The sequence below is a fragment of the Myotis daubentonii genome, chromosome 9 (assembly GCF_963259705.1).
Source record: "Myotis daubentonii chromosome 9, mMyoDau2.1, whole genome shotgun sequence".
Taxonomy (NCBI): Eukaryota; Metazoa; Chordata; class Mammalia; order Chiroptera; family Vespertilionidae; genus Myotis; species Myotis daubentonii.
In genome coordinates this window covers 58,940,868-58,958,668 of record NC_081848.1, presented here as the reverse complement: position 1 = coordinate 58,958,668, position 17,801 = coordinate 58,940,868, and the positions used below count along the sequence as shown (strand labels likewise).

At 42.1% G+C, this 17,801-nt stretch overlaps 1 protein-coding gene across 1 annotated transcript in view; it reads right to left on the bottom strand.

Annotated features, from left to right (window-relative positions):
• Positions 1 to 17,801, bottom strand: part of ANO5 (anoctamin 5) — a 73,070-nt gene that overhangs the window by 37,709 nt on the left and 17,560 nt on the right. Inside the window, exons 5-8 of the mRNA XM_059709147.1 lie at positions 17,192 to 17,305; positions 12,045 to 12,113; positions 10,397 to 10,675; positions 2,647 to 2,760 (exon numbers count right to left, since the gene is read on the bottom strand). Coding sequence (XP_059565130.1) covers positions 2,647 to 2,760; positions 10,397 to 10,675; positions 12,045 to 12,113; positions 17,192 to 17,305 — 576 coding nt within the window. The remainder of the gene's footprint in view (positions 1 to 2,646; positions 2,761 to 10,396; positions 10,676 to 12,044; positions 12,114 to 17,191; positions 17,306 to 17,801) is intronic.

Genomic DNA, 17,801 nt, shown 5'->3' with positions numbered 1-17,801 from the left:
AATACTGACAGATGACAGTAGGCACAACAGTGTAAGTCCCAGAACAGAGAGAGCTTGGCTTTGGGTTTTTCAAAACTACAACAACAACACTGCCTTCAAAAACATGAGCAATGACTTAGGTGCCACCTGTTTATTTTATTTTATTTTTTTCAATTTATTTATTTATTTATTTATTTTATTGCTTAAAGTATTACAAAGGGTATTACATATGTGTCCTTTTTTTTTCCCCACCCTTGACAATCCCCTGGCCTCCCCTACCTCCCAGTGTCTTATGTCCATTGGTTATGCTTATATGCGTGCATACAAGTCCAGATGCCACCTGTTTAAATGGAAACACTTGGTTCTTCCATATTCCTAAGGAATGTGTTTCTCCAACAGAGAGCATGTCATTAAAAAGTCATCTATAAGTATGGAAGAATAAAACAGGAATAAAATAAATAAAAGTTCCAAGAGATGATGTCAAAATAGTTTACATATGTTTAGCCATGTGATTTCTACTTCCAATGGGTGGTGATATTTAGACATGTAATATCTAACAGGAAAGTTTCCCTCAGAAGCCCCCAGAAACTAGGCTGTCAAGATTTCAGGTTTGGTTGAATGGGGCATCATAAAAAATGTCACTTCCTCGTTGATCTTATAAAGCTCAATAATTTTGTACAATGATCTTACGGCCTCAAAGAATCATTCTTGTGAATTTCAGTTATTTGTCTGAATCTTTCTTATGGACTGACTAGAGGCCTGGTGTACAAAAATTTGGGCACTTGTGTGTGTGTGTGGGGGGTCCCTCAGCCCAGCCTGTACCCTCTCACAGTCTGGGACCCCTCAGGGGATGACCACCTGATGGCTTAGGCCTTCTCCCCAGGGGATTGGGCCTAAGCTGGCAGTCAGACATCCATCTGGCAGCCTGGGAGCCCTTGAAGGATGTCCACTTGCCAGCGGGGAGCAGGCCTAGCTGCAGTCGGATATCCTTAGCGCTGCTGAGGAGGTAGGAGAGGCTCCCACCACCACCACTGTACTGGGAGCCGTCAACCTGGCTTGTGGCTGAGCAGAGCTCCCCCATGTGGGAGCGCACTGACCACCAGGGGGCAGCTCCTGCATTGAGCGTCTGGCCCCTCGTGGTCAGTGTGTGTCATAGTGACCAGTCATTCCGCTGTTAGGGTCAATTTGCATATTACCCTTTTATTATATAAGATAGAGGCCTGCTGCACAGGTTGGAGCCAGCTGGTTTTCCCTGAAGTGTGTCCTGGATCAGGGTGGGGGTCCCGCTGGGGTGCCTGGCCAGCCAGGCTGAGGGGCTGATGGGTGTTTGCAGGCTGGTCACACCCCCTTCAGGGTGGGGGTCCCCACTGGGGTGCCTGGCCAGCCTGGGTGAGGAGCTGATGACTGTTTGCAGCTGGTCACACCCCCTTCAGGGTGGGGGTCCCCACTGGGGTGCCTGGCCAGCCTTGGTGAGGGGCTGATGGCTGTTTGCAGGATGCCCACAGCCCCTTCAGGGTGGGGGTTCCCACTGGGGTGCCTGGCCAGCCTAGGTGAGGGGCTGATGGCTGTTTGCAAGATGGTCAAGCCCCCCAACCCCCAGTGGGGACCCTCACCCCATGGAGTGGAGGTTTGGCCAACCTGGGTGAGGGGCTGATGGCTGTTTTCAGGCTGGCCACACCCCCGTTAGGGTTGGAAGTCCCCACTTGGGTGCCTGGCCAGTCTGGGTGAGGGGCTGAGGGCCGTTTTCAGGCTGGCCAAGTCCGCCCAGCAACAGAAGCTCCCAGCCTCTCCATTTTTTCTTTTTTTTATTCTGGGATTTATTTACCTTCTATAATTGAAACTTTGTAGCCTTGAGAGGAGCTCAGAGTTGGCCAGTGTGGGCAGGAGGGACGCTTGGCTTCCTCCATCGCCAGGGGCAACCCACGCCTCCTGCTCGCTCCAGCTCCGTGGCCATGGCTGGCTCTAAGCAGGTATCTGGGGTTTATTTACCTTGCATATAGTCGCTCTGATTGGCTGGTGGGCATGGCTTAAGGCATAGCGAAGGTACGGTCAATTTGCATGTTTGTCTTTTATTAGTGTAGATGTCTTTAGCTTGTTTTGAAGTTGTGTACATGCTTTATTTCCCAGAAATTCCTAGTCTACGAGTGACTCATTGATATCTTCCAATGATACCTAACAGAATGCTTTATATACAATTAAAACAAATTATTCCTTTGATGACTAAATATGTGCATGCATTACGTGCATTCATGTAATTTAACTTCTTTACAGCTTTAAAACTTTATGATAAAAGATCTGATAAATTCAGATAGAAATTCCAAATATTATGCTCTAAAATGTTTTACTATAACTGCATTTTCAATATGGGTCCTAAAAAAGTCATGTGCCAATGTAATAATTTTCCCCAAATGAATTTATTTCCATTAAAACTTCAGTGTGAAGAAATGTTAACTCTATTTCAGAGTACTTGTAATTATACATTCTCTCTCTGCCTCCTCTCAGCTTGGAACTAGGGTACTTTTGGGGGATTTTCCCAACACATGAGAGAATTAAGCAACCTGTCAAAAAAGAGAAAGCAAAGGGAAGACTCTCTCTCCCAATAGGGCAACCTCTGAATGTGTGAGAGGGAAAATGGGCTCAGTATTTCAAAACCAAACTAAGACTTACATCATGGAGTGGATAGGCAGCTGAATAAGTGTTAGAAGTCAGCAGTCTTTCAATCCCAAACTTTTTCTTCCCATCTTCAATGCCAAAAGGACATCGGGTAAGAATATAATAAACCTGTAAGATAAGCATACAGAGGCACACATTTCATAACTATGCTTTCCACATTTTTGTCAAGCACAATTTAAAAATGTCTACTTTGTCTGAATGTAGATAGGGGCTCTGATTACAGAAAGAACCTTCCCTTTGTTGTTTGGGGGAAGAGGTGGAGGGTGGGACTATGTGGAGTTTGCAGATATTTCAGCTCCTGGGTATGAGAGCCTATTCCCATAGGCAGCGGTTCTCAACCTGTGGGTCGCGACCCCTTTGGCGGATGAACGACCCTTTCACAAGGGTCGCCTAAGACCATCCTGCATATCAGATATTTACATTATGATTCATAACAGTAGCAACATCACAGTTATGAAGTAGCAATGAAAATAATTTTATGGTTGGGTCACAACTTGAGGAACTATATTTAAAGGGCCAGAAGGTTGAGAACCACTGCCTTAGGGAGAGTGGAGAGTGAATCATAACTTATTTTGCTTCTTATTTCCCACAATCCTCTGGAAGCCTATTGTGCCAGAATTCCTGCCATACTTAGGGCTCCAAGTTGGAGTCTAATGTCAGCACCACCAATTCAATTAGGGGAATATAGAGTAGAAATGATATTTGGACAAGCTGTCTCAAATACTCCTTCGTTTAATTACACTGATGATCTATTTTCCCTGTTATCTGAATTTATTAACTCAGATTATCCTTTCTCTATAATTATTGTGTAATCACTCATATCTTTAATCAGTTTTCTCCTCTATATACTCTAGACTTCGGTGTCTTCTGCTCTTATATGTCTGTCAATTCAATCTTACCTGCTATTTGTGTTCCAGCAACTTTTAAGAATTTCTGCCTTTCTGATTGTATTTACATCATTATTATTTATATCAGGTTCTTAAATTGAGTATTTAGTAGGGGTGAGTTCAATTAAAATAGGTTGTATTTAGGACAAATAGGAAAAAAGCCAGCCAGATACAAAATTTAAAAATCCGGTGGGACTTCAGATATTTAAAGTTAATCTAGTACACCAAAAACTAATACAATGAGCAGACTTAGTGTGCCTCAGTGGTTGACCATCAACCTATGAACCAGGAGCTCATGGTTTGATTCCTGGTCAGGGCACATGCCTAGGTTGTGGGCTCAATCCCCAGCATGGGGCATGCAGGAGGCAGCCAATCAATGATTCTCTCTCATCCTTGATGTTTCTATCTCTCTCCCTGTCCCTTCTTCTCTGAAATCAATAAAAATATAAAAAATAAAAGAAGTTTTATATTTTTGGATAAAGACAACTAACCCAGATAAACACTTCAATTACCAGTTGAATTTGTGATGAACAATGTGGCAAATGGTTCTGTCAAATCAGAGTAGGAGGTGGGGGTTATGAATATTCTTTAAGTCATATGAGGAAGGGTGGTTCTCTATGTGAGCAGTTTCCCAGAATGAGAACAGTGGGGGTTTTCTTTAACTGTCCCTGTTTTCTAAGACTACAGAACACAGGTAAAGTTCAACATTGTCAGCACTGATACAAAAATAGACAAAGAGGTCAAAGGCATAGAATCAAGCCCCTCAGAAGACCCATGCCTATACTATAGATATGTGGGTTATAATAAAAGTAGAATTGTAAGATAGTATTAAAAAAGTCTGAGTGTTTTCAGTAATTGGAGCAAGTTAAATGACTAAATATACGGGGGAAATGGACTCCATCTCACACCACACACAACAATTTTTTCCAGGTGGATAGCGGTTCTCATTGTGAAAATCAAAATAATATAACTCATAGAAGATAATGTCAGAAATTAACTGCATGATCTTGTTGGTAAAGTTTAAGAGCATTATTAATAAAGCAAAGGCTTGAGACAGTGGACTACATTGAAATTAAAAACATCTGTTCAGCCCTAGCTGGTTTGGCTCAATGGATAGAGCATCAGCCTGCGGACTGAAGGGTCCCTGGTTCGATTTCAGTCAAGGGCTCATGCCCGAGGTTGTAGGCTTGATCCCCAGTAGGGGGCAAGCAGGAGGCAACTGATCAATGATTCTCTCTCATCATTGATGTTTCTATCTCTCCCTCTCCCTTCCTCTCTGAAATCAATAAAAATATATTAAAAAAACCAAAACAAAGAAAACACCTGTTCATCAAAAGCAACCATTAAAAAAAAAGAGAGAGGCCCTAACCGGTTTGGCTCAGTGGATAGAGCATTGGCCTGTGGACTTCAGGGTCCCGGATTCGATTCTAGTCAAGGGCATGTACCTTGGTTGCGGGCACATCCCCAGTGGGGAGTGTGCAGGAGGCAGCTGATCGATGTTTCTCCCTCATCGATGTTTATAACTCTCTATCCCTCTCCCTTCCTCTCTGTAAAAAATCAAATACATTAAAAAAAATAAATTAATTAAAAAAAGAGAGAGAGAAGCACAAACTAGGAAAAGATCAATAAAATATATAATAAATGGAAATAAAAACAGTTGTTACAAATCAACAAGTGAAGACTTAATTTAAAAACAGACAAGAGACTTTAGCAGGGATTTCATAGAAATGCTTTATCTAAACGACCAATAAACATATACATGCAGATCAATCTCCTTTCTATCAGAGAAATGCAAATTAAAACCATATTAAAACACATACACAATTTCCATACAAAACAACACAAATAAGTGGGAAGAAGCTTATACAAAGCTAAGTTAACCATCCGAATAAATGCTGAGCCAAATGCTGTATGATTCTTTTTTTTTTGCTTATTTGTTTTAATTTAAACTGATCTCTGCTGTGAGAAATTACAGTTGATCTCTGCTCCGGAGAATGGAATAGTGATTGGGAGAAGGCACTAGGGTTTCTGGGGTGTTAGAAATATTTTCTCTTTTGATGTGGGTGGGGATTACATGGCTGTGCATTTTGTGATAACTCAGTGAGATGTACATTTATGACTTGTGGGTCCTTCTCTATTTATGTTACTAGGATTCTAAATTAGTACATCTTTTTATAAAGCAGGAAAGTGCAGTCTGTATAAATTTTAAATGTGTGTGCATTTAGATTCAGAAATTTAATGTGGTACCCATTTTGCAGAAAAATTTACATATATGTTGAAATATGTAAATACTATGCTATAAAGGGCAGAATTGTTTGTAATATCAGAAGAGTTGGAAACAAACTCAATGTCTGTCAGAAGTGGAAATGTTTAATAGAATTATGTTACATTTATATAAGATGTTACAAAATGCAGATTGTGAGGGGCATATGTCACATGGTTGTGAATATATTTTAAAAAGTATGAAATTCCATACCAATGTAAATGCTCTTGCAGTACAGTTCAATCTGTACATACATAAACTATAGTGGTTGGGATGAAGTTAGTACGGAAAGGACTTTTCTACATTACCCTCCCAAATAACTTCCTCAACAGAGCAAGAATAGTATTGCTTTATGAGAGGAAATTATTGAATTTTAAAACTAAATTAACCTAAGGTACTGACACTCTTTACAAACAACAACTACAGATGAATGAATACTGACATTTCTGTTCCTGATCAAGTTCCTAATTTGTCCCTACAGAGTCACTGGTCTTTTGTTAGCAACTTTTCAGTGTAACAGGGATATCTGAAGTACTTCACAGTTTATGAAGTGTCTCACAGACATTCTTTTATTTCATTTTCCCAATATTTCCAGTATTATCATTCTCTCTATTTTAAAAGACGTTATATATTTAGAAAGAAGCAGACACATGACCTGAAACCAGATTTTCTGATTCCATGCCATGTGCTCTTTATTTATTTACCTATAGGCTGCCTCCTAGATTTGTTGTTGTTATTTAATCCTGTTAGAAAAGGGGACACAATTTTTAGTTTGTAGATTCATACCATTATACATTAATTCTAGGCATTACATTTTGTTTAATATTTCTTTCCACGAATTATTAAAAAATAGAGGTAGGAACTAGAAAAATTGTTATTTTAAAATCCTTCTAAGACACTTAAGTACTGAACCTAAAGGGAATGAAGTCTTCAATTGCTCAGGGAAACAGAGAAAGTAAAATCAAGGGAAGGGTCTTTTGATTGTTAGAACCTTGGTGACTACATTAATATGCAATAGAGAGAAGGTGTAAGAGCAACAAAGAACCTGCATTTTTCCCCCTCTAAAATCACACCAGTAAAAATAATATCTAACACTTACTAAGCACTTACTATGTTCCAGAAACTGTTAAAGCCTTTCATACCTAAACTCAATTCTCAGGGTAATAAGAGGTAGATATTATTCCTATCTTAACACAAAGAAACTATGGCACAGAAATGTGATTCTTTAGAAGAGAGGGTTTGAATGGTGAACTTAAAGATCCTAGAACTATAAATGGAGAGGAAATATTATTATTGAAAAGACTAAAATAGTCTTAATGAAAAGAAAAAGTTCTGTGGTTTCTCAAATGCTATCCTAATAAAAGACAAAAAAGGTAATTAACCGTACCTCCGCTACGCTTCCCATAGGCTAATCAGTGAGATATGCAAATTAACTGCCAACCAAGATGGCAGCCGGCAGCCACGCGGCTGAAGCGAGCAGGAGGTTTGCTTGCTCCAGTGATGGAGGAAGCCAAGGTTCCCCGCCTGCCGCGGCCTGGCTCTGAGCTCTGAAAGCAACTAAGTTTCAATTATAGAAGCTAAACAAACCCCAGATAGCTGCTTTCAGCCGGCCGTGGCCATGGAGCTGGAGCAGGCTCTTAGCTCCAGTGTCGGCAACATAGTTTCAATTATAGAAGCTAAACAAACCCCAGATACCTGCTTTCAGCCAGCTGTGGCCTCAGAGCTGGAGCGAGCAGGACTGCAACAGAGTTTCAATTATAGAAGGTAAATAAATCCCAGAATAAAAATAAAAGAAAGAAAGGTGAGGCTGGGAGCTTCAGTCACAGGCCAGCCTGAAAACGGTCCTCAGCCCCTCACCCAGACTGGCCAAGCACCCCAGTGGGACCCCCACCCTGATCCGGGACACACTTCAGGGCAAAGCAGCCGGACCCCACCAATGCACCAGGCCTTTATCCTATACTAGAGGCCCGGTGCACAAAAATTTGTGCACTCGGGGGAGAGGGGGGGTCCCTCAGCTCGGCCTGTGCCCTCTCGCAGTCTGGGACCCCTCGGGAGATAACGACCTGCTGGCTTAGGCCTGCTCCAGGGTGGCAGAGGGCAGGCCCAATCCCTAGGTGCAGCCCCTGGTCAGGCTCAGAGCAGGGCCGATTGGGGAGTTGGGGCGCCGCCCCCTGTCATGCACAGAGCAGGGCGGATTGGGAGGTTGCGATGCCACCCTCAGTCACGCTCAGGGTAGGGCCGATTGGGGGGTTGGGGCACCGTCCCCTGTCACACTCAAGGCAAAGTCGATGGGGAGGTTGTGGTGCCACCCCCTGTCATGCACAGAGCAGGGCCAATCAGGGGGGTTGGGGCTCCGTACCCTGTCACGCACAGAGAAGGGCCCATCAGGGAGCTGGGGAGCTCCCCCCTGTCATGCACAGAGCAGGGCCCATCAGGGGGTTGAGGAGCTCCCCCCTGTCACTCACAGAGTAGGGCTGATAGGGGAGTTGGCGCACCGCCCCCTGTCACACACAGAGCAGGGCAGATCAGGGGGTTGGGACGCCGCCCTCTATCACCCACAGAGCAGGGCTGATCAGGGGGTTGGGGCGCCGCCACTGTCACACTCAGGGCAGGGCCAATGGGGAGGTTATGGCTCTACCCCATCACACACAGAGCAGGGCCTGGGGAGGGGGGCGCCACCCTCTATCACCCACAGAGCAGGGCCGATCAGGGGGTTGGGGCGCCGCCACTCTCACACTCAGGGCAGGGCCAATGGGGAGGTTATGGCTCTACCCCGTCACACACAGAGCAGGGCCCGTGGGGTGAGGGGGTTGGGGTGCCGCACCTTGTCACACAGAGAGCTGCAGGGTGATCAGGGGGTTGGGGAGCTCCCCCCTATCAGGCACAGAACAGGGCCGATCAGGGGGTTGGGGCGCCTTTACCTGTCACAAATAGAGCAGGGCGGATAGGGAGGTTGTGGCCCCGCCCCCTGTCACACACAGAGCCGCAGAGTGATCAGGGGGTTTGGGCACTGCCCCCTGTCACGTTGATCCCGGTGCCGGGAGGCCTCTCAGCTCCGCTGATCCCAGTGCTGGGAGGCATATTACCCTTTTACTATATAGGACAGAGGCCTGGTGCATGGGTGGGGCTGGCTGGTTTGCCCTGAAGGGTGTCCTGGATCAGGGTGGGGGTCCCCACTGGGGTGCCTGGCCAGCCTGGATGAGGGGATGATGGCTGTTTGCAGCTGGTCACACACCCTTTAGGGTGGGGGTCCCCATTGGGGTGCCTGGCCAGTCTGGGTGAGGGGCTGAGGGCTGTTTTCAGGCTGGGACTGAAGCTCCCAACTGCTCCTTTTTTTCTTTTTTATTCTGGGCCAGCTTTAGCTCTGAGGCTCCAGCTCTTAGGCCTCCGCTCCTGAAAGCAGGTATCTGGTTTGTTTTGGTTCTACAATCGAAACTCTGTATCAACTCCAGGTCTGAGATCCCGGCTAGCTGAAAGCTGGTTTCTGGGGTTTTGTTTAGCTTCTATTTTTGTAACTATGTTTCAAACTGCCAGCTCAGAGGCCTGCAGTGGCAGGCGGGGAAGGTTGGAGTCCTCCGTCACTGAAGCAAGCAAGCCTCATGTTCGCTTCAAGCTGCCTGGCTGCCGGCCGCCATCTTGGCTGGCAGTTAATTTGCATATCTCCCTGATTAGCCAATGGGAAAGGTAGCGGTCGTACGCCAATTACCATGTTTCTCTTTTATTAGATAGGATAGTAAAAGGGTAATATGCAAACTGACCCTAACAAAAGAAAGACTGAGAATGACTAGTCACTATGACACACACTGACCACCAGGGGGCAGACGCTCAATGCAGGAGCTGCTCTCTGGTGGTCAGTGCGCTCCCACAGGGGGAGCTCTGCTCAGCCACAAGCCAGGCTGATGGCTGCCAGTATAGCGGTGGTGGTGGGAGCCTCTCCTGCCTCCTCAGCAGCCCTGAGAATGTTCGACTGCAGCTTAGGTCTGCTCCCCGCTGGCAAGTGGACATCCCCCGAGGGTTGCCGGGCTGCCAGAGGGATGTCTGATTGCCAGCTTAGGCCCAATCCCCCGGGGAGAAGGCCTAAGCCAGCAGTTGGTCATCCCCTGAGGGGTCCCAGACTGCAAGAGGGCACAGGCCAGGCTGAGATACGCCCCCCGCCCCCGACCCGAGTGCACAAATTTTTGTGCACTGGGCCTCTAGTCTATATATAAAGCATTCCATTTCCATTTGGAACAACCAGTATTCCTCCAACTATGCACTAATTTTACAAAACCAAACTCTAAGATCATAAAACCATTTTGCAAATATCTTAAATAAGTCCTATTCTCAATTAAATGCCTTTCCAAGCATTGCATGATGTCTCCTTCTTTACTATGTTCACAATGGCCACCATTCAATTTTAAACAATAGTTTGAGAAGTAGGGAGGTTAACACACTTAAGTGGGCCAAGTGAAATTTCAAACATGCCCAATACCACTAAATAAATTATCAAAATTTCCACAGAAACACCTGCTGACACCCATGCGTACATATAAAGGAAAACAAAGGTACACATCCCTTACTGGAAGGGATATGCCCAGATGGCTTCTCTACCTACAATTCTGTTTCTTGATGAGGACGGAAAGAAGCTTGACTTGTCCTCAATGAGGAAGAGTTCCTGGCGATGCCTGGTAAATTGGACAGTGAAATAATCCGGATCAGGATGCTTCACGTTCTTTGGGAGCTTCAGAGGCCCAAGAAGGAAGGAGCTTTTCTCCGGTCGCAGAATATCACTCTCCTTAATTGGCCGTTTGACGCCCAACACTTCAGCATAAGTAACTAATACCTCCCATGGGGCATGGATCTTGACAAAGTAAGTTCTTCCATCTTCAGAGTTCTATACAAAAAGAGGCAAAATAAAAGAAAGCTGACTAATATGTTTATTACTGAGCTAATTAAGGACAAGAAATGGAATTATATAAAAACACAAAGTAAAGATATCACAGCATTTTTCAATCTACTGAAATTCAGCAAAACTTTTAGAAGAGCAAATGCTCAAGATAGTTGTATACTGTATATATAGGTTTTACATACAGGGTGTCCCAAAAATGTATACACATTTTGAGTAATTAATTCCAATGGGTTAAATCTGAAAAGAAACATCAATTGTGTTACCAGCTGTAAAATATGTATACATTTTTTGGGGACTGTGTGTGTGTGTGTGTGTATGTATGTATGTAGAGAGAGAGAGAAAGAGAGAGGGGGGGGGAGATAAAGAAAGAATATTTTAAAATACATATTTCAGTGTCAATGTATACTAGCCTGAAATCCACAGATACGTATGTGTTCTGGGCAATCTCTTAAGTATTGATTTAGCAACTAGCTATGTGCTTAGGGTATATGTGGAACACTTTGGAAGTATAAGATGCAGTCACTCTTTTTCCCTAACTTCTATGTATAGCCCAAACTTAGAGCATGTATAGCCTACACTATTTTTTCCTGCAAAAGGCCACTTGGATATTTATAACATCACTCAAGGGCCACACAAAATAATCAACTTAAAATTAACCTGCTATATTTGATCAAACATTTAATTAACTCACCCCTAATGCCTTGGCAGGGCCAACCAAATCCCAAACCCTGACCTAGAGGAAGTACTTTAGAAAATAAGGTTTCATTAAACAGAAGAATGGTTATGTTTTAGTTATAGAGTGTGTGGTTTAATACATACTTATTAGTTCAGTAAAAACAGGGATAGATAAGAACTAATGAGTGTTAACTTAGAACTAAAGAGTATTAGAGTTTCATAGACAGAATAGAAACTTAAATATGGGTTAAAATAATTTTGAAGGAAATTCTAGAAAAATAGTAGTGGGTTAGAAAAAAATTGTGTCATATTCATGAGCAGAAACGTTCCTTGTCTTAAATATCAGGTAAAAATTAGCCAGGCTAACTAGATCGGATGCCAGATTATAGGCAGCTTTCAAAATGAGAAAGATATAAAACAAAAACCATGTCTTCACTTTCTTCATATCCTGAACAGAATTATTTACATCTATTTGTCAAGTGTTCCACTCATCATCTCACAGAGCAAAAACCAACTTACCTGAACAACCACAGGTATTACCATTCCCAGTGTACACATTTGTAGCCAAAAAAGAAAAACTAATGTATTGCTCCCAAGACAAGGTTTATCTAGTCAAAGGCCAGAGTAGAAGAAAAGAACATTTTAACACCAAGGTTCTGGTATAAATTAACTACTTTACCCTTTTGTCTTCAATTTCCAACTCAAGACCTGTTTTTCTGAGGTTTTCTTCAAATGTTTTTCTTCTTTCCTATGGAAAAATGAATCAACAGAATTATGCAGAACATTTCAATTTACACCATGATAGACTTATTACATAATGAAGATGCCTCTGAGGGTCCATTGCCCTTCCTATGGTTTCATTTAAAAGTACTCTATGTAGAATCCCCATCTCAATGTCATGTGCTGATTTTCACCAGGACTTTAACTCATAAATAACTAGAAAATTCCAATATATCTAAGGATAATCTCCAGGAAGTGTGCAGGATCTCTATCTGAAAAAAAAAATGCGCAAAACTTTACTAAATAAGAACAAAAAATAGAGAAACAGATCATGCTCCTAGTTAGGAAGACACAGTATTACAAAGCTATCAGTACCCTTCAAATAAATGAGATACATAAGACAATTTTAAACCAAAATATCATCACGATGTTTTAATCTTAAAGAATAGAACAGGTTCACTTAGAAAAAGTCAAATTAAATTAAATGCAAATAATCACTACTTGTGGGCTTCAAAACTATGCACTAATTGCTGAAAAAACTTTTGGTTTTAATTATGATTTCATTGTGAAAAATTTCATAATAATGGAAATTTTAAAAGCCTTTGCTAGGATGTTAGAGGACACTCATCTTCAAATGGATACCTTGAGATGTAATCTTTTACAAGGAATAAAAGATGTTTTTATATCTTTACTAGTGCCCTGGTGCACACAATTCATACACATTAAAAGGGATTTAATTAGAGGAAATATTTTAATATTGCTATTTGCCCTTTCTCTATAATAGAAGTGTCCAGCTGGCCCCACCCCCATTGGGCAACATCAAGACCTGGCCAGCCCCACCCCTGTCAAGCCCTGCTGGGCGGGGGATGCAGTCTCAGGTCCCCTGGCCCTGGCCCAGGCCATGCAGCCTCATCCAGACCCGCTGCGCTGCAAGACCCAGTGGTGACCAGTCGTGGTCATTACAGATGAAAATAAAGTCATGAACTTAAGCATGCACATTCATTTTCAATGCCTGATTTGTCTGCATTCTCCAAATTGCAAAATAAATAAGATCTTCAGCCAGATAGCATCCTACTGCCAAGTTCTTTATATAATGACACATACCATTCTCTCCACTCAGTATGCTCTATTTGAATGGATTAAATGTATGTGACTCATATGAAAGGCACTGCTGCTTGCTCTTAATAGAGGAAGCATTAGCTCATTACCTAATGCCATGAAGTGGTTTAAATGGCATATTCTGACTTGAAGAACAGAAGGAAAAATAACAAAAAAACACATAAAACGAAGTTCAGTGCTGTGGACGGCAGAATCAGAATCCTCTCCCTTTCCCTTTGATTTTTTTCTGCTTTTCCAATGAACCTGTTTGTGCTCTGCCTCAAAATCAACACAGAAGACAAAATCAGATGCTCTAATCTGCATTTTATAGTGCCATTTGAGTACAAAGAGGTGTTTTTCAATCTTTGCATTTTTTTTTTAATCAATGCAGCTCAAACTTGCTCCCAAAGTCCCAGGAGGCAGGCCAACATGGCTCTGCGGACACACCTTTGCTAGGTGCTGTCAGGCTTCAGGGATGGGGCAGGGAACATGCCTGGTGTTGCTGCAAATGAATGAGCTCACCTCTCTACATAGCAGGAGTCTTTTCATTATAAAATACAAAGCAGCAGCCATTTTCCATTACCCCCATCCCCAGCTCTCCTCACCCAGGGGCATAGGAAGGGGCTGGGAAGATATTTACTCCCGGCTCTTTGATTTCTCTTATTTAATGGAGCCCAGTGAAAGCTGCTTCTCTGAGTGCAATGCCAGCCAGCTAGCTCAGGGCTAGCCACGCCTGGAAGGCAAGTGACAGAGCTGACCAGGGACTTTGACCAAGCCCAAGAGCAGGTCACAGCAACCTTGGCAGATGGGCTGCTCCTGAAGACTCTAGGCCTCTCCCAGCTCCACATCCCAGCTCCCTGCTCTCCGCCTTTCACCCACAGGCTCCACCGGCATGGCATGCCCCAAGGCTTGGTGTGCAGATGCCAGGGTTGCAGGTTCAAGATGCTCTGCCTCCTCCTGGCACTTTGAGCCATAAGCGCCAGCAGGGACCTTTCCACTTGGTCTTGGTCTTTGGTCATTGCTGAGGTTTTCTGAACTCTCTAGGGCAGGGACAGCCAGGACCTTTGCCTCTGACCAACGCTGTGCCTGCAGCCTGCCTGGGGTACCCCAAGCCCTGGGAAAGCGTGGGGGAGTGGCTGGCCTGGGTGAGGGGCCATGGGGAGTGAGGGGGTTGGCTAGCCGCCCCACCCTCAATTGGGGTGGAAGAGGCTGATCAGGGGTGGGACCTGGGGAGGGGCTGAGCAGGGCACCCATCTTGTGATGACATTATGGCATGAGGGTCAATTTACACATTACCTCTTTATTATATAGGATTTTTTAAAAGTATTTTTATTGATTTCAGAGAGAGGAAGGAAGAGGAAGAGAGAGATAAAAACATCGATGATGAGGGAGAATCATTGATCACCTTCCTCTTCAGGCCCCACATTGGGGATCAAGCCCACAACCTGGGCATGAGCCCTGACCGGGAATTGATCCCTGACCTTTTGGTTCCTAGGTCAACACTCAATTACTGAGCCACACTGGACCAGGAAAAGTTATTTTAATATGTCCTTTCCCTCCTCTTCCAATGTTTACTATATGTTCACTACATCTCAGAACAGGCCTGTGATAATGATGCAAGGTTCCTTTCTCAGCTACCCTTTCATAGTTGCCCTTCTCCTATGTTATCAGAAAAAGACAAACAGGAAACAAAAAAAGGAGAGAGACATTAAATGTATTGTATCATCCCATGGACAGTGTGGCTCAATTGCCTGAGCAATGTCCCACACTGAAATGTTGCCAGTTGGATTCCTGGTCAAGGCACATGCCCAGGTTGTGGGCTCGAGTCCTGGTCAGCGTGTTTGTGGGAAGCAGCTGATTCATCTCTCTCTCTCTCTCTCTCTCTCTCTCTCTCTCTCTCTCTCCCCTTTCGTTTCCTCTCTAAATAAATAGAAAGATATTTTTAAAAGTCTTAAAAATATTGTATCAGTATTGAAAAAGTGAATAATCCTTCTCATTGTGATAACAATTGCTTTTGTAAGTGATATAGCCACTGCTTCTCTGAGTTCGAGGAAATAGGATTGTTAGTTCATAGACCATTAAACACTACTTTTATGATGAATCACTTTGTAATTTGTATGTATAATTCAGGATTTTAAAAAAAGATTAAAATTGCTAGAGCAATCATCTTTTATTCCAATCTATTTATTTATCTAGACAAGCTTAATTCACACTAAAAATATATAAAAACAAAAGAGGACTATATTCAAAGCTGAACCATCTCATTCTAGGAATAATTCTCATTCATCTATGAATAAGAAAATATTTTTTAAAGCCCTGATGCCCATCTTGTTAACTGATGCATTTATCATGAGTTTACTTTCTTAAAATAGCATTTTTTTTTTTTATTTAGACCAAGCGGTGATATTTTATTTATTTATTTTTATTGAGATCAAGTGATAGTATTTGTTCTTGCTTTTTTTTAATATGGAAGAATTAACAGCACATTTGTTTATTCAAAAAAAAAATAGCCCAGTAAAGAACAACACAAAATATAATTTAAAAGAGAGAAGAAAGACTTGTAAGAGCAATATCCCTAAGCAGGCATACGGAGAAGTTAGTATTACAGGCTTGAAAGTGCTATTCTTAGAAAGGCCTGCCTGTAAGAGTGGCACTCAGGTCTGGGAACTTGGCTTTCGGGAGGGTTCCCACAACTCCCAGAAGTGATAAAAGTTGCTCAATTTACCTTAACTGTTTATATAAATAATACCGTTTGTGCTAATCATTTGCTTTCCATCTGGGACTATGACATGTTAGTGTGTGCTAGGCAGAAGGTGAGAAGGTGACCAGCCCCCAATAATATCCTAGGGCACTTAGTTTTTAATGAAAATCCCTAGTAGACAACAATTCACTTGTTACCCAAGGAATTAAGTGCATTCTGTACCACTCCAATGAAAGAAAAATCTTGTGAGCTTGCACCTGTTTTCCTCTGGACTTTGCCTCAAGCATTATTTCTATTATTTCAGTGCAATAAAACATGGCCATTGCATATGACTATATACAGTGCGTGTGTATCCTTCTAATGAATGACCAAACCTGGGGGGGTGGTACTGGTGACTCCGGAATAGTAGGCAAGAAGAAATGGGATCCAGGGTACAAGTGGAGGTGTTGGCTGTAGGCAGAATAATAGTTTTTCTATGATAACAGGAAGAATAGTAGATTGTGCAGGTGAAGATGCTGGTGAATGGACAGATGTGAATGGAAATTTAGAATTTCTCTTCTACATACTTTAGTTTTCCCAGTGAAATAGAAAAGTATGGTCAGCTAAGCTTGAAAATGGGGATGAGGAATTGGAGGTGAGAGGAGAGAGAAAAAGTTGAAAAACAGTCATCAAGGAAAGTAGAGAGAAAAATAGAATAAACAAGTAAAGTATGACTGCCAGACAGTATTAAGGACCTAATATTTATTGAGCATCTATTATGCTCCAACCACTGTCCTAGGCATTTGGGCATATAGCAACGAAGAAGACAAAGTCCTTGGTTTTATGAACTTAATTTATGGTGTTTGACACAGCAATTAAGTAAAAAAAAATAAGTAAGTTCAGAAAGGGACATGTTATAATGGAAAGAAAAATAAGATAAGAAACAGAGCATAATCTAAAGGAGATTTCAGATAGAGTGGATTAATGAAAATTGAAACAAAAGTTGCATACAAAATATACATTATGTTTATACATATAACTCAAATTTTAGAGGTAACAATTAACATTTAAGCTAAACTATATAAAAATAGAAGTAACTTTGAAGAGGAAAAAGAAGTTAGTCTATAAAACGTCCACAAAATTGAACTGATCTTACACATTCATTCATTCTTAGGCTGCCTATTTTGTAGTCCTCTCAACCACGTTCAGCTTTCGGTAACACTTCAGAGGCCTCTGAGTTTTGCAATATAATTCACTGGGAACATACCTGTCCAATTACAGGATGTGCTTCTTTCTCTTATTATCATTTCTTTCACATAAGTACTTACCATCTTTATTTCGGCTTCTTTCTTTACTTCATCAACATAGGAAAGCACAAAATCGATTCGCCTAATCCCATCTCGGAAGAAGATGGAGTCTTTGCTTTGTTTATCTTTATCAAACTGGAAGAGACATGAATGACAGAACAGTTTTATTTTCAAATGGCAAAAACATGATATCCTTAATCAGCTAAAATTGGGTCACTATCTAATTTTTTTCAGTCCGAAAATGACAGTTGAAGACAAGTAACCAGTTTTCATCAACATGAAATTATGCTTATTTTAGAAAATGAAGTTTCATAAAGGAGATGTTTATTAAACAATAAGGATTCCAGATGAAACTGAGTATATTAACAAGCATACACAATAAAAATGATGAAATTATATCCAAAATAGAATGAATATATGTATACACTGATCCCAAAATGCATATTCAGAGAGAGACTTGCTATCTTCATTAAACAACATGCCAATTAGTTCAACAAATAATTAAAGGTCACACACTACTTTAGGGTTAGTTAATGAATCTCACTATATTATGATTTCATAAAATTGCCTATCCTATGATTTCATAAAAGGGTTCAAATAAAATCAAAGTGCAGTAAATAATTAGGAAGCT